The sequence below is a fragment of the Aulostomus chinensis genome, chromosome 9 (genome assembly GCF_037954235.1).
Source record: "Aulostomus chinensis isolate RoL2024-O1b breed Wild chromosome 9, RoL_Achi_v1.0, whole genome shotgun sequence".
Classification (NCBI taxonomy): domain Eukaryota; kingdom Metazoa; phylum Chordata; class Actinopteri; order Syngnathiformes; family Aulostomidae; genus Aulostomus; species Aulostomus chinensis.
In genome coordinates this window covers 11,036,181-11,059,816 of record NC_141328.1, presented here as the reverse complement: position 1 = coordinate 11,059,816, position 23,636 = coordinate 11,036,181, and the positions used below count along the sequence as shown (strand labels likewise).

At 40.5% G+C, this 23,636-nt stretch overlaps 1 protein-coding gene across 4 annotated transcripts in view; it reads right to left on the bottom strand.

Annotated features, from left to right (window-relative positions):
* Positions 1–2,805: 2,805 nt before the first annotated feature.
* The window catches only part of LOC147255793 (glutamate receptor-interacting protein 2-like), a 28,525-nt gene continuing 7,694 nt past the window's right edge, over positions 2,806–23,636 (bottom strand). For 2 of the 4 annotated variants that reach the window (XM_086213758.1, XM_086213759.1), the window contains exons 5-24: positions 20,904–20,987; positions 20,724–20,799; positions 20,041–20,186; positions 18,768–18,915; positions 18,528–18,697; positions 15,402–15,530; positions 15,015–15,176; positions 13,732–13,918; positions 11,345–11,490; positions 11,185–11,265; positions 10,856–10,919; positions 10,305–10,450; positions 10,015–10,159; positions 9,642–9,781; positions 8,537–8,719; positions 8,296–8,455; positions 7,510–7,624; positions 6,980–7,201; positions 5,597–5,743; positions 2,806–4,747 (exon numbers count right to left, since the gene is read on the bottom strand). In XM_086213758.1, the coding sequence (XP_086069884.1) occupies positions 4,550–4,747; positions 5,597–5,743; positions 6,980–7,201; positions 7,510–7,624; positions 8,296–8,455; positions 8,537–8,719; positions 9,642–9,781; positions 10,015–10,159; positions 10,305–10,450; positions 10,856–10,919; positions 11,185–11,265; positions 11,345–11,490; positions 13,732–13,918; positions 15,015–15,176; positions 15,402–15,530; positions 18,528–18,697; positions 18,768–18,915; positions 20,041–20,186; positions 20,724–20,799; positions 20,904–20,987 (2,849 nt within the window). In that variant the 3' untranslated portion in view covers positions 2,806–4,549. The remainder of the gene's footprint in view (positions 4,748–5,596; positions 5,744–6,979; positions 7,202–7,509; positions 7,625–8,295; positions 8,456–8,536; positions 8,720–9,641; positions 9,782–10,014; positions 10,160–10,304; positions 10,451–10,855; positions 10,920–11,184; positions 11,266–11,344; positions 11,491–13,731; positions 13,919–15,014; positions 15,177–15,401; positions 15,531–18,527; positions 18,698–18,767; positions 18,916–20,040; positions 20,187–20,723; positions 20,800–20,903; positions 20,988–23,636) is intronic. The other 2 variants (XM_086213760.1, XM_086213761.1) reach the window with 1 other exon arrangement.

Below are 23,636 nucleotides of genomic sequence, written 5' to 3'. Positions count from 1 at the left end.
GCCAATTACATGTTCCAGTCTTTACAGTAGGAAGTGATGGTGAGTGGTATCAAAAGATGCACTAAGATCTAACAAGACAAGCACAGAGACTAGTCCCTTATCTGATACAAGTAGAAGGTCATAAGTAAGTTTGATTTCAGAGTTCATCATAGCACAGAAAACAGCATTTGTCAAACTGGAAGTCCTCAAATAAGCTATTCCTTTGAAGAAAATCACAAAGCTACTTAGCATCTGCCATCTCAAGAATCTTGGAGGGAAAAGGAAGATTTCATATTGGTCAGTAATTGGCCAAAACATCTGGATCAAGAGTCTTCTTTTTCCGAGAAAGGTTTTAATTACCACTATTTTGAAGGACTGTGTGAATGTGAATGTAACCAGATGATAGTGACAGATTGATCATATTTAAGAAAGATTTGTTAACTATGAATAAAGTGTCTTTAAGCAGCTTAGTTGGAATGGGGTCTAGGAGACAGGTAGATGGTTTAGAAAAATAAATTGTTGTACTGGGGCTGCACGGTGATGCAATGGTTAGCACTGTGGCCTCACAGCAAGAAGGTTCCGGGGTTTGAGTCCCGGCTCGGGCACGGGATCTTTCTGTGTGGAGTTTCCATGTTCTCCCCGAGCCTGCGTGGGTTCTCTCCGGGTACTCCGGCTTCTTCCCACCATCCAAAAACATTCAATTGGGGACTAGGCTAATTGATACTCTAAATTGACCGTAGGTATGAATGTGAGTGTGAATGGTTGTTTGTCTCTCTATGTTGGCCCTGCGATGGACTGGCGACCTGTCCAGGATGAACCCCGCCTCTCGCCCGTTGATGCTGGGATAGGCTCCAGACCCCCTGCAACCCTTAATGTAGGAATAAGCGGAAGACAATGGATGGATGGATGGAATAGTTGTACTGTTTGTGAAGGGCAAAGGGGCAATCATTAAAAAAGTTCATCAAGTCATTACTTCTCAACGAAACAGGAATGCTTGTCTCAGTAGAACTGTGGCTCTCAGTCAGTCTAGCTACCATACTGAGGAGAAAGGGTTGTTTCCTCTATTAATGCTGCGTAATAGGCTCTCCTCTCTAGTTTTTCAAAGGGCTTTCCGAAGTTTTAATGCTATCTTGCTGGATAACGTGAAGCCTCAGTTTGGAAGCACCTCTCAAGTTTTTGACTTGTTTGTTTGTGCTGTTTGGTTTCGGGATTGTACCGTGTTTGCTTGCTTGTTTTCTTTGTTTCTTGTTTTTTTTCCCATTTTTTAAAAGGGGCAATAGAGTTCAAAGTTGCTCATAAAGGGCGTGCTGCACTATGGGTAAAATCATAAATTTGGGAGGGCCAACTGTTAACAACAGGGTCCCCTGTAATAATGGGGCATGAAACTGAATTTAATGCCAGTTAGATCATTTCCTTATTTCAAGTTACAGCATGATCAGACAGACATCTGGAAAATACAGTTTTCCTTTGTGATGTGTCATTGAGTAGTACAAATTCAAGATGATTAACTGATATGTTAAACAGAGTTCTGCAAAAATACAATTTAATGTTAAACTTCAATGTCATATGACCGAATGAAGTGGGATGTGTGGTTATGACAGTGAGTGGGTTCATGTACAACCTGATGGAAGCCTGTTGAGACAAAAAGTGAGATAAAAGAGGTATCCAGACTGTCATTGTCCACATCCACTAGTAGTGAAATCGCCTACATTAATGACTTCATCCATTTTAAGTAAAACTGGATATATACTCTGAAGATTCAGTTACGAATTCAGGGTTAGGACCAGAAGGGTTGTACAGAAAAAAAAATCAGCAGCTGTAGAGTTTTCTAGGCTGGAGGAGAGAGACTGAGAAGAGGGCTTTCAAATAAATTACAACTTATTTGGGGTTTGGGATGTATTACTACATTTTTGTCAAAAAGGGCAGTTGAGCCAACTACTTTGCCAGAACCCTGAGGAATATGAGTGACAGATGCCCCTTTAATGAGATTGTCAACGTTAGTTAATCACTTCACCTGCCAGAGGTCATAATGTTATGTCTCATTGGTGTATGTCAAATCCATAGTCACATTAGAGGGAAAAACATCATGGAAGCCATAGATAGAAGTCCACCTCTGTGGCCATTGAATCCTTGTATAAAATTTCATTCTGAACCCAAGTGACAGATAGACTTAAGGGTGTTCCATATTTGTAGTTTGTTAGTTTTGGTCAGAATAATTTAAGCCCAACAATTTGGATTATTTCACCCTTGGAATTGTTTGTGAGCAAACCAAATGCTTTACCACAAACCACGGTAGGTGGCAGTAATGTACTTCTGAGGTTTGCCTCTTCTCCGAAAAAAAAAAAAATCTAAAAACCCAAAGAATGTTAGAAAGTTCCCTGTGTTTTTAATATTTTATTTCTGCTATGCATACCACCACTTTTCACATTATTCGTGCACATCCAAAAATGTGAAATATACCCGGTTACGGGAGCTGTTTAGGCTGAAAGATGCCAACTCGAAATTGCAGAAACTGGTATGTGTTGGATCAAGGTTGGATCACATTCTCACCACACCACAGTTCATTTATAAGAGTGTCAAGACCACCTCTTCAACAAAGCTTGGCTTATTTGGCCTACTTTAAGCGTGCACCAGGGTATGATTGCTGGGTTCACACCTACCCAACCAAACCACACTGAGATGGAAAACTGCTTCAGAGCTAACTAAACAAAGCAGGTGTAAGAGCAGCCTTCTTCTATATTCCACCTAAATGTTTACCCTTCTGATCCAGTGAAAGTTATAGCCAAAATAAAGAAGACACTTATCAAACTACAGCCAAGTGAAATATAGTTTTATAACTTTATTATTGTAAAAAGAAATACATTTTCATTGTTTGTAATAGATTAAAGAAAAATAAAAGTTAAAATCTTTCAAAGTCCTCTGAACTGATTCCTGACATATTCATGGATCCATCAGGGAGGTTGTGGAAATAAACCAAGAAATGTGCAGCCACATTCAGTATCACAGCTTAAGTAAAGACATAATACATGCATTTAATGAAAATAAAACACTGCACATATTATAGACATTATACAGAAACAGATACAAGACAGTCAAATAATATAAAACCTTAAAAATAGGCCACTACAAAATGACATTTGATGAAAGACAATTTTGAAACAAGATCCAAAACAGTTGCCAAACCAAGGATTTATCTGTCTGTAAGGCTGCTCTATATGAAACTATTATATAACATCATTACATCAGCTAACACATGAAACAAACGCTTTTAATGTCCATCGAGGCAGCAGATTAAGCAGGCCTGACTGAACACAAAAGTTTATAAAAACACCGTCATGATAGAAACACTCCTACAGAGACCATACTGGAGCAGAGAGAGATGACTCCAATATTTTCTATCATTAACTAGTTGCTGAGAACAAATACATAAATGCTTATAGTTCATGTTAAAAAAAATCAGCTACTGCAGGAAGGAACAAACCAATAAGTCACGCATATGTAGAGAACACAAGATGATCATTCATTGTTGAAATGTCCAAGGCATTTTATCCTGTTTTCACAAAGGATATTGATTCACATGAAGAGGCATCAGTTTCAGACAGACAACTAACCCAAAACTCATTCTGCAATGCCATGAACAGAGATTCAGTTTCAAAGGGGGAAAGTGAAACGTAAATATGTGAAAAGGAGATTTGACCTCTTGGAGTGTAATGGAGAAATCTGCAAACAAGGACCCATTTGCAGAGTGTGATACTGGAAACTTTGTCGTGCAACATCAGCACAGAACACTAGAATCTCTCTGGAACCATTCAGAAACTGTTAGGTGCTTTCAATCTAAAAAAGAAAGGGTAGAGCATCTTCATAAGCATCCATGGTATTAAGATATAGGGAGCTCTAAAATACAGTTCATAGTCCTTGGCAAGTGGCAGTGAGGATTCTGCCAATTTGGATGCACTGTTCTTTCTCTGGAATGGCCAATGTGAAGGAGAGACTGGAAACAAGGGCAGAGAGCCAAGAAAAACTAAACAAGCATGATGTGCCTTGAACTTTGTGTCTACTGACAACCTGTGTGTGTAAAAGCATATAAAGACCATGCATGTTCAGTGTGCAGAGAAAAACAAAACTGCATGTGTTTTTTCAGTGAGAATATGAATCCCATTAAAGCAGACAATGATACATTTATAAAAGTGCGTGAGTACAGTGTTTGACTCTCTCCAAAGCTGAGCTGTGTGTTGACATCCTGGTTCAAAAGCTATGTCTCCCTTGTTATATAACCCTGCATGTGCATGTGTCTTTGCCTGTTTTTTTTTTTGGGGTGGGGGGTGACTGTGACGTTAGGCTGCCCTTATGTATCATATGAACACAGTGACTAAAACTGACAATGGTTAACACTTCGTGAGTAAGATGCTTTCAGGTGATGAGTGTGTGTTTGTGCATCTGATTGGATGATTTTGCTGAATGTGAAAGATGGGGGGGGGGGGGTGCTGCTGCTGCAATGTGACAAACTGAAACATACATGATGCTTGTGTGTGGTCCCAGTGCAGCAAGGTCTTTAGAACTAGCTTTATGGTCACAGGGCAATGCTGTTGGTTCTGTGCTGAGAAAAGGAGAACATTGAGTTTGAGGGGCCATTACAGTCGTTTGGCAGCCCATTGTTTGTCATTTCCAGTGGACTCCTGCTGATGACCACATCCAAGCTGTCTCCTGCCTCCATAATTAGGGGCACAGTTAGACTGCAGTCTAAGTCCCTTGTCCGAACACGATTCACCTGGTAAGAATTTTAAAAGCAAAGTGAGTTTAAAAGATTTTATATTAAACATGACAACCACCTCCAAGCCTTGTATTAGATGTTCAGGCTTGTTGTGGTGTAATATAGGGGGTATTTTTCTTGGCAAATTGGGCCTGAAGCCCAGAGCGAGCATAATTTAAATGCCACAGCTGACTCAAGTGTTGTCGCTACGTCCATGTCCTTATAACCACAGTGTATCCATCTTCTAATGGCTACTTTCAAACAGACAATATGCCATGTCAAGTGTGTAATCTCAGGTTTCTTGAACATGAACACAGTGGACTCAAAGGGCCTAGGGATATGTTTTAACAGGAAATGTGCATTACGTAGGTGCTGATCACATCTGCAGCAAGTTCTTGATGATAACATGTACACACACAACAGAATACTAGTGATAGCACAGTTCTTTCGCGAGAGCTCACCTGGATAAAAAGTATGCATATGCATGCATGTGTTAGGAAGCTAAATATGAAGCTGGAAGGTGAAAGCTGTGAAACATTTTCTTGCTATTAGCTTAGCATTGCATCAACAAGAGCCTTGTAAAGATGTGTAACAAGTGAGCCTTCAACTTTGTTCATTGCTTCTGTACAAAGAAAACATTCTTTATGCTTTTGCAACACTAACAGAATGAACATTTCCCCTTGGATCTGTATGCTGAGCTGACTAGCTGTAGCTTCATATTTAGCTCAAAGAAAATAGTGGTATTAAGAGTCGAGAGTAGGATTAAGCTGTTTGTCTACAATCAATGACAAAATGGGCATTTTACAAAAATTTTAAACTACCTGAGTGACTTAGATTACTTTTACTGATAAATACACAGTACAGTACCTGAAGAATGCGGTCGAAAGGTTTTAACCCCGCCTGATCAGCTGGGCCATCTGGTCTGATCATGTTGACAAAAACCCCTTTTTCCAGAAGTCCATCAGATACACTGAACCCAAAGTCAAGGCTGTGGAGGTCCTTTCTTACAGTTACCTGCAAACACAGGGACCCATTGAGTTTGACAGCAATGCATTGCACATCCATGAATAATGAGAAGCTTTGAAGTGGTTTGCTTTAATATATGAGAATGTACTGTAGCAATTCCACCTCCTATAAAGCTGGACTCAAGAGAAACATTGAAATAAATGTAAATTTTTTTTTTTAAATTACAAATTGGAATCCAATGTCATCTAGTAATTTTGGAACCAAAATAATCTCTGATCTGATAATGTCATCAGAAGATGTGATAAAAGAGTTGTTCTATGCCAAGTGGCAATGTCTTCACCTAGACTCTTGTGAGCAGATTGATGTTAAATATATTAAGTTAAATCGCTTGAGGCCATTTTGATCATGACCCCCAAAAAATAATCAACTTGCTGTCAACAACCCCCAGCCCTGGCTGTGCCCTGCCCACACCTGCTCCCAGCACTTTTCCCCCACAGACTGAATAATAAATTCCATTGTCTATATTGTTTTAGATGTATTCTAAATACTGCACTGTCACAGTCAATATGCATACTTAATAACACTTGTTCTTTGTTCTGTTTTGTATTTTCATCTGTCAGTTGTATTGTGATGTTATTGTGTTTACAGTCCATGACTTGTATCTACAGAGGTGCCATATATCATTTATTCTGTTGGTATCTATACCCCAATTCTATAAGTAGATTTGGCTATAACAAAACAAACAACCAACAACTATAACTTAGGACTTCATATGATGAGTTAATATGACAAGATGACAAGCAAGATAAATCAACCCAAACCATGATTATTTTCCACAGTGCAGGACTGATCATTGGCCCAGTTTCACCCCAGTTAGTCAAACTGTGGGTTGAGACACAATGACATCAAACAAATGTCTTCAGGAGGATGCAGGAATAGTCAGGGGGTCAGAGCATGTGAGGGCAGTAATAGACACAGCAGGCACCTGCCCAGGAAATGCTATGAAATGACTGGTGTGTATTTTTGATATATACACACGCACACACAGCAAGCCCTAACTTGCCATGTCTCCACTGGGTCCAGTTACAGTGTACCAAGAGGGAAGCAAGGAGGCACATACTATACGTGTAAATTTAAAAATTGGAAGATTCTTTATGTACACTTATTTATGTCATGTTCATCAAGCTGTGGAAGCAGATGACTTATTAACTGGAGTAACTATGAACTATATGTAAATCTAAAGAAAAAAAAGGCACATTTAAGCCCATCCCATAATATAACTACCTTGTGTAGTGCCAGTGTTGTAGGACACAAAATATCAGTTGGGGTCTGTTTGGCCTGGGTGACATCTCTGGTGCTGGTAGACATGTTGAGGTTGATCTTGTTCTTAGATTTCACATGGATTCCCTCTCTTTTTTTGGGACTAATTTCAGACTGAAACACTGAGTCTTCATTGGTCTTGGTCTCCTCCAGGTATAGACTAAGAGCACTACCTGTCATGGATGCCTGCAATAGAACAAAATACAATTTAAAAAAAAGTGACAAGTTTTTTTGTCAGTGCTGTGTATGTTAAAGTAAACCTCCATTTGGACAAATAAAAAGACATATAATCTGCCCTGCAGCTTGCACAGATCCTGATTATACACAGAGTAAATAACTTCCTGGGTCAGTGTGGCAGCAGGTGCCCTGCCTATCTTGTCAGATTATATAACAGATAACAAACTCTAGCGATTATCATAATGCTTCATCTGGTCATTGAGGCCGACACTGGTCAAATGTACGTTGGAGGGGGACGAGGCCGCAGGCAGGCTTACCTCTAGCTCCCTTAGTATTTCTGACTGTCCACAGGTCTCCAGGTCCTGCAGAGCCTGGGACCAGAAGCTGTCTTCTGGGTTCAGGGTGCCATGGCAACGAGGAGGGCTGACGAATCTATGACAACGCAGGAACCATAACATAAGAGTGGCCCTGTAGTCTTGAAGTCGGTGCTGCATACAAAGGCAGCATGGGAAATGCAGTTTTTTTGGGGGGGGAGGGGGTTTGGGCTGCATGAAGGCAAGTCCTTTTGAAAATCTGTCAGGACCCTACTGAGGGGGTTATTCTCTCATATGCTGATTTAAAAAAAAAAAACCCATCAAAGAGGTTTTTTCCAACAAAAGTAACGTCACCCCAAAAAAGGCAGTAAATTGAAAGCATGTGACATAAAAGTTCAGGGGAAAAAGTCAAGTGTGAAGAGACAGACATAGCTGATGTATCCTTTGGGTGATGCTTTGGATGGTTTCTGGGGAAATGTTTTTGTGTGGACAGGGGGTGACAGAAAAATGTGAACACCAAAGAGCTTGTGGGCAGTTAGTAAAGCAGATGAGAGAGAGAATACCTGAGAAAGAAGAGAAAAGGACAGTTTGGAGGAGCAAACTAAACAAGGAAACCAACTGACAAGAAAATAATTCAGACAGTGTAATTTGCCTTTGAACCCAAAGATGGAAACAACAAAGGCAGGTTATATACAAATAAGAAATCAGTTAAAGAATATAGACCATTTAAATTGTTACTGATATAAAAAGGAAGGAAACTGCAATGGAGCAGTAGGTCTGTGGACCTACCCAGGAATCTTGTCCCAGTCATCTTCAGTGAACCTCCCATCATAGAGTGCTGAGTGGTGAAGGAAGCCTGCAGAGCTTGAAGTAGTGTGACTCCTGTGCCTAGTTTGCTTCCACTCATTGGGATTGAGCAAAATATCAGATGCTTTGTGTAGATATGTTGCTGAAAACCAAGAAAAGCCTTCATTAGATGAAAGAAAGAAAATAGCTCTTTCTGGAAAGTAAGATTCCCACTGGACCTCACCTTGGCTACTGTAACCTGCATCAAATCCCGAGCCATCCCAGGAGCTCATTGCAGAGTCTATACTTGGAACAGTGGCAGAGTAGATCTCAGAGTGTTTACCAGTCTTCTGGGTGTCTGTCAGGTCATCCTCCAGATCACTTAAAAACCCAGCTTCTTTGTCCAAAGGTTGCCTGCCATCAGACTCTAGAAACACAAAGCCAGCATTAAACAAAATATAATTTCCATTCCCTTTGGAGAGCCAAAACAATATTCCCAAACATCACTAATTGTCAGTTATTTTTACTTTACTTTTCTTTAAAATATTTATTACAATTTTCACAAAGGTGGTTCTTCATGAAGAACTAAAGTTTACCCATCAATTCTTATCCACCCTATACCTTCACCAGCCAGCCAGACAAAACTTCATTTAGAGAGGACTCAGTGTATTCCTCCACCAAGGATGTTGTGTAGATACAGAATATGAACATTGTATTGAAATACATCCATGTGGCCACTTTATAAAACTTAAGGACTCAAAATAACAAAATTGCGAGGACAAATTTTGTATAATGGCCTCAAAATATCACATTTTTCTCTCTATGCCCACACAAAAATCCCTGTGGCCACTCCAGAGGTTGGTAATTCAAATGTATTGACTCAACAAACGTCATCAAAATATACAAATGATTTCTGGGAGCCAAAAAGTTCATCTTCGACCATTTCATATGGACCCAAGGAGTTTGATGGAAATTCAGCTATGAAATCTCCTGAGAAATACTAATAACTTCAGTATATCTGCTCATAAACTGTAACCATCTTCAGGCTCCAATTTGATCCACACTGTCTCCTAATCACACCATTCAAATCTTCGTAACAATATCTGTTTTCCGTGGCTTTTTGAGATTAAAAACAAACAAACAAGTGGAACAAATTGGTATTACCCTAAAATATTCATATAAGAGGTAGGAGACATGCTCACACAGAGCCAAAACATTTTACATTTCTGTAATTCTCTGTTTTCTGTTGCTTTCTGACTTTCCCTTGTAAAACCACCTTCTAAAAAGTAAACAAAATACATGAGGGAAGTTTGCTTCCTTGCCAGGAAAAACAGAGGAAGCCAACATACGGTCAGTTTGTTTCTTGATCTTCAATGTAACGGACTCCCCAGCCATCTGCAGGAGGTGGATGGCTTCACTCAGTGGCTTCCCTTTCAGACTGACCCCATTGATGGCCAGTACACGATCTCCTATATGAATGGCTCCAGTCCTGCGGGGTTAGGAGGAGACAGAGATACCAGACAGTACTGACAGCCAGGAAAATTTTCCATCTGCCAGTGTACTGAGACAGAAACAATGAGGCTTCTTGTTATACAGAGGAATGAGTCAGCTATTGTTTACTGTCTGATTTAATTTAAAATAAATCCTGTAGTCACTGCTAATCCCAATTAGAGTTGCCTTCCTCTGAAATAACTACCTTGACCCCAGCCTGTCACAGCTCACCTCTCTGCAAGGCCTTTCTTGGTGAGGCCAGAAATGACAATGGGGTCAAAGGGCTCCTCAGTGCCAGAAATGGTGATACCCAGAGGTCCATTATATCTCTTCAGCTCAACTGTGTAGATTATAGAGCCTGACATCTCCAACTCATCTGCATTACATGAAGAAATAGTGAGATGACTCCAGTTTATTTGTTTATAAGAAATCATAAATCCTTTGACATTATTTCGCTTTTATTTAATTGTCAATGAACTACTTAAACTTCTGATGTTTGGTGTTTGGGGGGACTACTGTACCAATGTTGTCCTCATCTTTCTGAATTCGTAGTTTGACCATGTCCTCGGCCTGCTGCAGTACATGCATGGCATCTCCCATGGTACAGTTCTCCAGACGCACACTGTCGATGGCCAACAGCTTGTCTCCAGGCTCCAGAGTGCCTGTTCTAGAAAACACAATAGCAAGAGGATCAAAATTATTAAGTGGAACCAGGGAGCTGCTCCTGACTCACAATGAGAATCCTATTAACCGGGTGTCTCACTGGGTTGAGCTTGGGAGTGAATGTAACCTCTTCCCTAACTTAATCAAAGCTGAGCCCTTTCTGAAACGAGGCTGCCCTACTGAACCCATTTTGATAGCTCAATCCAATTAAGCTTGTAATAAACAATGGATTCCATTATTTTATTTTGATGAAAAATCCCATACGCTTAGAAAGTTTAGATCACCCATCAATTCAGTTTTGTGGAGTGCATCAGTATTTTCAAAACCATTCAAATGAAAAGTTGCAGCAAAATAACTGATGCACATTCACTGACAAATTAAATTAGCATGGTGTGATAACAGGACATACCTGTGTGCTATGCTTCCTTTTCTGATGTCAGAGATGATGAGGGGCTTGTCAGGCTTCTTACTTGCTGTTAAAATAGAGGAAAATTTAGGTGTTTTGTCAAATGTTTGATGTCATTGTTCAGAGGTTTAGGTAGTTAGAGAATTGGTCATGATAAATGTTGGTACAGGCCCTATATTTAGAGGTAATGAGGTATGTGCCCTTGTGCTATTTCAGGCTTGAGCTTTATGGATCACAGAACATTGATTCAAGTCAGATTTATACTGGGCAGTTCTGTGTCAATGTTGAGTAACACTGCTCTCTGCTGGACGTTTTGCGACCAATAAACTCACCGCTGATAGTGATGCCAAGCTCCACTCCCCTCCTCTTCGGCAGTTTAACGTGGAAGGTGCCACTGCTGGGAACTACAGACTCTAATTTATGATCAGATGTCAATGTAAGTAGTAGACAGGACTGTGTATATGGAAAATTTGTTTCTATAACCAATAATACCTGCAACATCAAACTCGATCTCCACTGTGACCCTGTTAGAAAGAGCGGAGTCTCGGAGCAGCTGGTGAGCTTCCTCCAAAGTGCCATCTTCAGTTGATATTCCATTAATGGACAAGAGCCTGTCTCCAACCTGCAGCAATCCACACCTTCACATAGAAACACACATAATAGATAGGAGAAAAAAAACATCATGTTAATTTCATGACTTAAAAAAAATGTATCCAGAGATATTACAATTTAGTGTATATGTAAGAGGATGAGTGAGGAAATAAGATACTTTGACTACAAAAGGGGATTATACTAAATAAGATTTGAGTGGTTGTATTTTTTCCTAAATTAATCTGGATCTTTTAATCTGGAAAACAGTTGACCATCCCAATTTCCCTGAGCCCGATGTAATCTCCTAAATTGCGTGTTTTGTCCAACCAACAGTTAAAAAACCCAAAAATATTCACTCTATAATTATAGAAATCAGAAGCACTGTAATGCGCAATTAATTTTCTGCTCTGTGATAAACAGCCAAATTATTTTACCATGAAGCTATAGTAAATTCAGATTTACAGAGAAATGTGAAATCAGTGTACTGACTGAGGGAGTTTTATTTGCTACGAAAATTCCTACTTTCAGTGGGAATTGCTTGTTCTACTTATTTTAGTGCCAGCAGTCACTCTGTTCAATAGTACTTTGTCCTTTTCTGGTTAAAGATGTTCAGTTCAGTACTGAACTAGAAGTACAGGAACTGCTTACAACTCTCTTGAAAAACCTTTCATGGGGAAATAATGGGAATCGCAGGAAGAGGAACTCCAGTGGTTTGTTTAGTGACAAAGGTGATTCAGTAGAGGTAGAAAATCTAACTTAAAGTTTATTAATATGAGGCAACACCACTCAACATCTGTTGCCACACCATAACCAATCTTGGCTGAAAGATTAAAATTACATCTGTAAAAAGGACTGCACAGTGGTACACATGACCTCGGTGAATGGAAGGGAGATCAACAAACAGCACTTTGGATTGACCTGACCTCATGAATTTGAACGAAAACCATTTGATCAGCAGATCTTCAAGTCAAGAAAGGTTAATGAATTCAGTTCTATCTGCAAGCTTATACAGTGTTTTTTACCCCTAAAATAATGCCTGTGAAATAAATAGATCATAGGCAAAGATTGCTTTAAGGGTTCACATAAAACACACTGAAAACTGACCTTACACATCACATATTTAATCAGGCCCTTAATTGTGGGGTCAAGAAGTGAAGCCTTGTCAACAAACATTAATTCACATTTATTAACCTTGCATGGAGGCTGAGACACTAGATTAGTCATTTGCTGCACTTCAGTCACTCCTGTCCAACTTCTGCTGGACTAAGTGTGTCACACAGTGGAGATTATCCTATGCCGCCAGCAAACACTACCATCATTAATTTTACAAGACAAGGACAGCTACATACTGGTCACAATCAATACTGTTTAGACTAGAGTAAATAAGCAGCTTTAAACCATAAAGAACACAGGCTGCATTGAAGCCTTAAACAAGTAGAATCATTAGAAACTGTTTGTGACCTCATGATATTGGGGAGTTCACTCCCCTATAAAGAAACCTTGCTGCTGTTAACAGTTGACATGCACCACAACATTCAATTTGTTAAACATATTTGGCTTGTGAAAATATACTTCAACATTTTTCAAAAAAGTTAAAGCACTTTCCATACAGATGATTACTCATGTTAAGCAGCAGCTTCTTTTAGCATCAAGACTAGAAAAAGGATTCTACCTGACCTTCATCCAGTTCCCCTGTCAAAGATACAGCCCTCATACCACAACCATGCATCGATACATTTGGTTTTAATGAAGGTAAAGAAAAAAATTAAATAAGTGAGCTCAAGAGCAGCTGGGAGGAAGATTTCATTGAGGCATCTTTTACCATTAACTTGAGTATTAGCCAATCCATCCCTGTCTTATGAGTCATCAATTTTCAGTACCCTCTTGTGAGTCAATAAGCATATTTGACAAAGTGTGAACCTATTCCTTTTAAATTTTTTTAATGTAAAATTTAAGTAATTTTAACAATTACAACACCACCTTAGGAGTTGTATCCGAATAATATGAAGGGGAGACTAAAAAAAAAAAGTATAATTTGTGAAAAAGAGGTATGATTTTCTACGTTGCTCTTCTATTAATTGCTATCTTGTTGGTCCAGTTCCCCAGTCCGGGACCAACAGAAATGCTCCAGCCTTCAGAAAACTACTTATTGAGCTATCATGAGAAAGCTTTTTTGTTCACATGTGATTTCTCATTCCCAGGCAGAGTGATTAGCACCATGAACCCCCAAGTTCAAGGTGATTCCCTATATGAATTTTGTTTACTTTTTAGGTGTCTCAATAAGTTACCTCTCAGCTGGGCTGTCAGGCTCAATAAAGCGGATGACTGGGGGAGCAGACAGAGTTTCTGTGGCAAAGACACCTCCCTGCAGCTGGATCCCAAAACCTGTAAGCGGATCCCCCCTCAGGATGACCTCGCTTGTTTCCACATGAAAAACCTGCCCTCCTGGGCCAACAGAGCTGGATGCCAGAGACACTGAGTGGGAGGGACACATCAGAGGGAAATATTAGTGGAAATGTGGCAGATAAATGGAGCAAGAGGGGCACTGTGGGAGTCTAGGTTAAGGGGACTGCACTGCAGGGTGATCAGTATGAGAGATCAACAGAGGACAAACAATCGACAATGAACATTTTACATTGATATTTTTTTTATAAAACTACATTTTAAGGCATGAGATTTGAGGCAAACAAATGGTAATTGAAGAATGTCCTTTTGTTTCCTCATTTGAAGGATGAATGGTTTAACCAAGCTTTTCTCGTTTCTATTTGTCTTTTTTAAAAGGTCTAACCACTGTAACCAAATTTACACAGGCCGTATCCATAAACAATGAAAAAGGTGAATTTTAGAGCCATCATCACATATTTACATTTATATTATCTTGTGCATGTAATGGAAAACATATATACATGTACAATCTTATGACATACATTAATATGTCAATTCACATATTTCCTGCAGTTGATAATATGGTATATTATTGTGTGAAAAATGTTGGGGAATGTTTACTCCAGAAATGTCCAGAAAGACATGTTCAGTGTTGTGAACATTAATATTCAGGCTACAATTTTTCACCAAATCTGTTTCTGTAAAGCCAGTAATAAAATAAAATGGTAGGTATTGCTAGATTCAATTACTTTTGAATTGAATACATTTGAAAGGAAAACATTTATTTCGCTTTTTAATTATAGCTGGATAAAACTAATGCTAAGTTCTGCAATAATTGCACCCTTCGTAAAGAGAGAGGTATTGATTTATTTTAATTTCATTTTTTAAAGTTGTAATGTCTGACTTTATTGAAATACTTTGGTTGAGAGATTCTCCTAATGTTATGTCAGATGTAACTCTGGAATGGACAAAATAATTCATAACACCTCTCAGTATAACCAAAAACACTTAATACACTTCTCGACTCAACAAATACTCAAAATCAAAACCTTTGTGAAGGAAGAAATCACACAGGCCTCTAATAGTTTTATCTAGGTGTACCTAATGAACTGATTAACAGATATTTCATTGCACATGGCTAGAATTGCACTTTAATGTGATACAAGAAACAGACGGATTGTCATACATGAGCTCTTGTGGTCCTTCTTCCTGTTCCTCCTCTTGCTGGTGGAGGTGCGGGGGCTTGCAGGAGTAATCGGGGGGATGGGGCAAGGCAGTGTGTTGCTACCCTGGCTGCTGAAGCCTGAGGTGGCTGTGGAGGAAGGGGAGAAGCCACCACTCACCAGAGCTGAAACAAGACATAGCACTACACTTATAAGGAGGCTGTTAAATTAAGAGCACACAAAATCCAGTTCATATAAAAATGTTATTTTTTTCACATTCACAGCAGCAACTGGGATGTGGGAACTGATGTTGGAGTAAATCTCCTGGAAACAGATTTAACACACATGCAGAAAAAAGCTCCTGCTCTGGTGTCTCGCCAGCAGCAGTGCTGTCACAAGTGATAACTTACATTTGCAGTGGTCCTGCTGGTTGTGTGGGTGGCTTGGGCTGCTCCACGTCTTGCTGTGGCTAGCATGTGGGGGATGGCAGTAGTTGCTACTTTGGTCCCAGTGATGATGGTTGCTCTTCTGCACTTTTACTGCAGCAGTAAAGAGACACACATAAGTAAACCAGCCCCACTCCTCTGCTGTTGTTTTTTTTTCTAAATGCGACCCATGAAATTCCCATGTCTAAATTTGTCCTACACCACACACTCCCTGAAGGATAATTCAGAGCAGGGTAATTGATATTTAATGTTTTTGTTATGGTACACTACATAAAATCCTTTGGTTTAATATATTTAGATGAGCATCTGAGAAGAAGTTAGACACGCCAGTGGGAAGCAGTCTAGAAAAAAAAACAGGATCTTACTCTTACAAGCCAGGTTCCAAATAACTGAGTGCAAATTGGAGATAATTTTCATGATTTTATATTCAAAAGAGCTCCAAGGGGTAAAAACAGTCTGAGTAAATTGACTGTTGGGCATGTTGTTGTTTTGCAACAGGAAAACTGGCTGCTAGGAGGCAAAAGGCTTGACCTTGATTGGGCACAGCTGAATGATTGATTACTAATGAGGGAGTTTGTCTGTCTCTGTTTCTGATTGATTGACAGGCTGGTATCAAAGTATTTTAGTTTGACCTTTTGCCTGAATCATATTCACATTTTTCTATCTTCCATTAAACAAAATGAGGAAAATGTGATTGTTGATTTCAAAAGACATAATATCCATCATGACAAATCATGAATTAAAGTGCATTATTAAGCATTCTAAAGGAAACAGTTGACCTACTGTATGACACACACCTCAATAATTAACTTCCCTTTACAGATTCATGAAGCTATGTGTCACCGAGCATTACGTGTGACATTAATCCTTGTCGTTTCATTTACAGAGGTCTAATCTGTGACAATTTGCTCACATGGATGGAGGATTTGCTGGAAACATGGATGACAACAGCAGACGTTAGCCCCATTCAGGGAACCTGGCTAAATCCAACCACATGTAATCAGGACACATGCAGGAGAACCCCTGCCCAATCTCTCAGAGCTGGTTTCTATCAGACGTAATCAAACCTATAAAGCTCTGCAGCTTATGCTAAGCTCACCTACAGGAAGCTCTCCAAGAAATGTTGTTTTTCATCTACACTGGTGGAGAGAAACATTAACTCCTAATCTCTTATTGGCCATATCAATCTTAAATCCTCAGAGGAGATTAGACAAATTGCATCTTATAATCATTCTTTATCCCGTGGGGAACGAAGCTGTGAAAGTATGGTGTTATCACAACGTCATGCTGCCTTATTCAAGAAGTGAATTGAATTGAAATGTCTGAAAATAACAAAATTACTGCAATCATATGCTCAAGAGTTCAAACTTTATGTCTTTGTGAAACATATTTTATATACTGCACATCATGACAAACTGAGTCAAACTTCACAATTACATATAATGGAAGTGAGGTTGGGAAGGCACAGTGGTGCAGAGGTTATCCTCACAGCAAGAAGGTTCCGAGTTCGAGTCCCAGCTTGGGCACTGGAGCTTTCTGCGTGGAGTTTGCATGTTCTCCCTGTGCCTGCGTGGGTTCTCTCCGGGTACTCTGGCTTCCTCCCACAGTCCAAAGACATGCAAATGCAGACTAGGCTAATTGGATACTCTAAATTGACCAAAGGTATGACTATGAGTGTGAATGGTTGTCTGTCTATGTGTGTTTGCCCTGCGTTGGACTGGCGACCAGTCACCACGGTGTACCCCGCCTCTCGCTCAAAAGCTGCTGGGATCGGCTCCAGCCCCCCCATGACCCTTAACAGGATAAGTGGAAGAGAATAGATAGATGTATGGATGGAAGTGAGGTTTTGACATGACCTAGCAAAAATTAACCAGAAGACAGAAAAAAGGGTGGAAAAATTGACTCAGTGACCCAAAAGAAGATTTTACAACATCTCATTTCTCTTTGTCATGTTCTATGATATTTCACATGCTCATATGTTAGGGAGCCCCTGCAGCTGCTGACCCAGAAATAACTCTACAGAGCCTGGCATGAACATTATCTCTGACAGGGGAAGTTGTGCGTCTGTGTATTTGCGAGTGGTTTGTTGATATGTACAAGAAGCATGTAAACAGAGGCACACACGCACATATACACGCACGCACACATGCGCACGCACACACACACACACACACACACACACACACACACACACACACACACACACACACACACACACACACACACACACACACACACACACACAAGACAGCAGCTGGGAGAGAGCCAGGCTCTTTACAGATGTAGATAAATTAGCTCTGAGCTGTCATAATGCATATGGTGGAAACAATACACTGGAACAAGTATAATCGCTCTATTGTACAGTATATTTCTATACATCCATACATTGTCTCCTGCTTATCCTGGTAAGGGTTGCGGGCGGGCTGGAGCCTATCCCAGCAGCCTTCGAGCGAAAGGTGGGGTACACCCTGGATGGGTCGCCAGTCCATCGCAGGACCAACACATATAGACAGACAACCATTTGCTCCCACACATAAGGTCAGTTAAGAGTATCCTATTAACCTAATCCCCTCTTGCATGTCTTTGGACTGTTGGAGGAAGCGAGAGTACCCAGAGAGAACACATGCAGGCACAGGGAGAACAGAAAGACTCAAACCTAGAGCCGTCTTGCTGTGAGGTGACAGTGCTAACCACTGCACCACTGTGGCACAGTCCTTAACATCAAAATTGTTGCAACCATGTCAAAAAAATGTCTCGAATATGGAAGATTTGGGCTTCAATTTTCATAAAAGAAGGTTACCACTGTTATTCTCAAAATGGTTATCAATCACAGGGTTCACATCTGATCACAGATATGCCCAAGTCGTGGATCATCTTGCCACACATATGCAAAAAGAAGACCTGAAATTATGTGTATGTTTTCACAATCATTTCCAGTCCTTATGATAGGAATGTGGCATTTTATCATTTTTGTGTCCATTGTGTCAAAAAAATAACAATTTCCTCTTCCACTACCTTTTCTCAGATCTCTCTCATTTCATTTCTGATTCATGACATAGAAGCATTTTTGGAGTCATCACCAAGTCATACCTGTATCCTGTGGCCTGACAGGAAGTCTGCTATGACTGGCTGGAAGAATCTCCAGTTTGACAGTATCAGTGGTGCTGCCCAGGAGTTGCAAGACCTCCATCAAAGAGCAGTGCTCTGTGTTGGTCCCGTCTATGGAAAGAAGGATGTCCCCAACATGCAGCGCTCCGCACCTATGTGTCAAGAAAGTTTCTATTATCTATAATTGTCTGTGAAGCAGAAAAGTAAAGTAGGTTGTTTCACCTTTCCACCACACTGGCTGCCTTTATCTTGTCTATAATGATAACTTGTTTGTTCCTGTATACTGATGTAGTGAGACTGATCCCCAGGCTGGCAGCAGGACCTTTCACGATCTCCACCAGCAGAGGGCCTGAGGCTTGCTGCACTGCCTCTGAAACCAATAAAGCACACAGATATGACAGAGATCAGCACATTTAATGATGCATCTAGCCTGCAACACATTATAAGACTTTTATAATTCTAACTGATGAGAGACCCAAATGAGCTCATGGATGAGGAACGCATGTTCAGAATCAGAAAAAAAGATTCTGTCCATAATTTCGTTATATTTCAGTTGTAAAGTACATGAGTGTTAATACTTTAACGGTGCCAACCTATTCAGTCAGCTGGCAGCATTTCTGAATGCTGACCTCCTCCTGACCGAACCAAAACATATGTCATCTGTCCTTGATGACCTGTTCTTTTTTGCACCCTTAAAAATTGGTTACCATGAACAGATGGATGTTATGCCAAAGATTTTAGCATTCAGTGTTTGATTCTTTTTCACAGATATAGAGGTTCAGTTGAAAGCGTGAATTCTGTCTGTTTTTGAGAGGTTAGTGGCAAAAGTGACTTTTTAAGTCAAGATAAATCAAACAAACAAAAGTGGTTGAAGAAACCAAATTCAAATTGCTTCGCAATTCATCAATTTTCATGTAAAAGACAGCATAAGGGTCATGGGAAGCACTGCCACAGGTGATGAAAATAGTTGTATCAATGCCATCTATTCCAAGGTGCAGCTTTAAATGTTGCTGTGAAAGTGGTTGGAAGTTGACAATTTGTAATTTTTTTCCCATGAATTTTGTAGCATCAAAAGAGGGACACTGACAAATATGTGTCCAATGCTCATGTTCAAAAAAAATTTTTTTGGTCATGTGAAAAAAGCATGCATTTAAAAAAGCAACATCTGTCAATGAAAGTTGTCCAAAAGGATGGACATTGCCTGTAAAATGAAATGTCTCAGTCAATAACTCAGAAACAGAAAAGTAATTAGCTTAAAAAATTAACCTGTCATTATTCAGGGGTGATGAGAAAGCCACACATTACAATAAAACAAGAAATAGCTCCCATCCATCCTTTTCTTGCATGCTGAAGTGTGCTCTTGGGCCTGGGTGACTCCCCTGGTGGCATATCCAGCACTGACACTCATCCATGCAGCCAAACGGCCACATTATTTACCCTCAGAGCAACGCTGCCCTACCCTGCCTCCACATATTTGCTGTGTGTGTGTGCTCACCCATGACAGAGATGTCATACTCAATCAGGAACAAAGCTTCCTGGCCGCTCTGCATCAGCATGGTCAAAGCATCAGCGTGCTTCTCTCTGTTTAAAGGCATCCCATCTATGCTCAATATTCTGTCGCCAGCCTTCAAAGTACCCTCTCTTGGGAAATACAGGAGACAGAGAGAGGAGAAAAATTATCCGCGACCGGCAGAAGATGCTCATGCAAGCGTCTAAGCACCAGTCACAGTAAATCATTATAGAGTTCCACATGAGCATTCCCTCCCAGGTGAGATGAAGGATAAACAAGATAAATGACCATAAAGTCTTAGACGGTGCATTATGTTTGCTCAAGTGTTTTGGTGCTCTCAATTTACATGAGGTAAAGTGTGATGCTGCATTAGCCGGGGGATGAGCAGTGCCCTTTCTGCTTTGAAGATAACACATACACACTTTGTGTGTTGCTGCTATAATTTCATGCATTAGTCTGAGTTTATGGTGCAAAAAAATGAAAATAATATGGATTTGAAAGTCATAAGACTTGACTATGGATAGTCAAGACACATTCACACTTTTCAAAACACACTTGAACACATACTGTACTTTCTTTTATTTATAGGGTAAGTACACACATTCATAAATGAATCAAGTATAAAATGTCTGTACAAATATACATACAAAGATAAACCCTAAATGTACCTGTCAGCTGGACCACCGGACCTGACATAGGTCACCACCAGAGAACGAGACTTGCGCCAGTCCTCATGGAAGCCCCCTGAAAAAAGGGGGGAAAACACACACACATTGAAAGAAATAAAGAGAATTAATCATTATTAAAAATATAAAGTTAGCCATATTTACTTAAAAATTAAAGCTTACCTCTCATGACAAACCCAAAGCTGTTCCCCTCCTTGAGTAAACACACCTCTGTGGCTTTGGTTATGACTCCTGATGGGGTCTGAACTGAAAAAGAAGAAGAGTTTTACCCAAAAATGATCCCACACTGTCTCACAAAAGTATGTAATCACCACATAAGATTTTGAAGGGATTGGCTTTAGTGTCATCGGTTGATGTTCAATGTGGGATAGAATAAGCAAAGCCTTGAGGACACATTTCTAATTAATCACAGTGGGGAAATTAATCTTCTGCTCTTGACCGACGGTAATGCTTTTGGATCAGTGGGCAGCCGCAGTGCAGCGCCCCAGGACCAATGCTGAGGGCTAGGCCTTGATCAAGGATGCCCATGGGTGGCGCTTGACTCTCTGGTGGTGGTGTCAGAGAAGAAGACTCACCAGACTCCAAGCCATCATGGACAACAACTCTCACCCATTGCACTCAGACATAGGGAAAATGAGCCTTCTACTGAATGTGCTCATTCTTGCTACCAAATGCAAAACCAAATGACACTGGAGATCGCTAAAACCCACAGCCATCAGACTGTACAATGCCTAACAGTGAGGCAAACTGGACAAACTGTAATCACTTTAGCATGCATACTTGCACATGGCGCCTCTTTGCACTACCATACCTTACTGTAAATACAGTTTATCACTTAACCATGCACACTTTGCACTGCTATTTCCTGACTGTATATAGATGTCCATAGGTAAATATATTTATTTGAGCCATATCCTGTATTTATTTTTAGCTTCTTTTTTTTTTTTTACCATATTTGTATTTTATCTTTATTTTATTCTTAAAATTCACATTTATTGTGTTTTATGTGGGTGTAATGTAGTGTAAAAATTTCCCTCTGGGGTCAATAAAGTTTGTTCTGTTCTATTTTATTCTATCCTATTCTATTCAGTAACTATTGGATTGAAGATATGTAGATATCTTAGTTGAACCTGAGATAAATGACTTTTTTAATCTCATATAAGGCGGGCCCATTTCACAAATGTTGCAATGCTACTGAAACAGTTTTTTTTAACTTCACAATGAAATCTAATCCAATTTCAAGATATCTGGGTATCATTTGACCCGATGAGTACTCAGATTACTTACTGAGTATGCAGTGTTGTGAGATAATTTTCTATTTCTGCAAGATCTGAAAATACAGAGCAAGTTGTGGATGTCGTTTAAGTGGAACAATTTAGTCCTCCTCTGTTTTAGCAAGAGGTGAAACATAATATTTGGCTTGATGTAAAACAATTTCTGGATAAAGTTTGTAAGAACAGCTGGCGGCACGGTGGTGCAGTGGTTAGCACTGTCGCCTCACAGCAAGAAGGTTCCAGATTCGAGTCCCAGCTCGGGCACGGGATCTTTCTGTGTGGAGTTTCCATGTTCTCCCCGTGCCTGCGTGGGTTCTCTCTGGTACTCCGGCCTCTTCCCACCGCCCAAAGACATGCAAATGGGGACGAGGCTGACTGATACTCTAAATTGACCGTAGGTATGAATGTGAGTGTGAATGGTTGTTTGTCTATGTATGTTGGCCCTGCGATGGACTGGCGACCTGTCCAGGGTGTACCCCGCCTCTCGCCCGTAGCCGCTGGGATAGGCTCCAGACCCCCTGCGACCCTTAACATGAATAAACGGAAGACAATGGATGGATGGATGGATGGGTTTGTAAGAACAGAGCAGTGTGAGCGTCACTATAGGCTATGCCCTGGCAAAGCAGCTGAGCAATGGAGCATCTCTACTGCATACAGCAGTGAGCAGATTAAACAGGTCTGAACCAGGAAGCAGTGGCAGCTGGCTGACTTTATTTAATAAATTATAATATTAATGTAAACTATCTAAGGATAGTGAGTGTCAAAACGCCACTGACGCTCCCCTCAAACTAATTGCCCACCCCACTACAGATGGGACACCAGGTCTCCCCTCACTCACAAGTCAAGTCAAGTCAAGTCAATTTTATTTATATCAAGCCAAATCACAACAAAAGTTACAGCACAAGTACAGCAGCTCTAGTACCACACTTCTTCAATGAATTTACACCCAACAATTCTCCATGAGCAAGCACATCAGGCAACAGCGGCGACGAAAACCTTCCTTTTAACAGGCAGGAACAGCGAGCAGATCCAGGCTCAATGAGGACGGCCTTCTACTTTGACCGGTTGGGAGAAAAGAGAGCAGGACAGCGGGGCAGAGACAAAGACAGATAATGGAAGAAGATATATATACAGAAGGAAAGAGTGGGACAGAGATAAAGAGAGATAGAAAGGGAAGAGACTAATCATGGACAGTCGGGGACATGAACAGGTGGTGCTACAGGTGGCCACTTGAGCCTCTTCAAGTCTGTAGCCTCCTCCAGCAGCACCCGGAATCTGGGATGAGGGGAGCCCGAAGGCTCCGGAGAAGAAGATGAGTTAGTAATACAAATGAGTATGATTTATATATGACACATATAGGAGGACAGAGAGGAGGAGAGCGAAGCCCAGTGCACGATGGGTGATTCCCCTGGCAGTCTAAGCCTATAGCAGCATATCTAAAGGCCAGCCTAAGCAACCCTAACTATAAGCCTGATCAAAAAGGAAGGTCTTTAGTCTGCTCTTAAACATAGAGAGGGTGTCTGCATCCCGGACCGAAACTGGGAGATGGTTCCACAGGAGGGGAGCCTGATAGCTGAAGGCTCTGGCTCCCATTCAATTCTAGCAACCACAAGTAACCCTG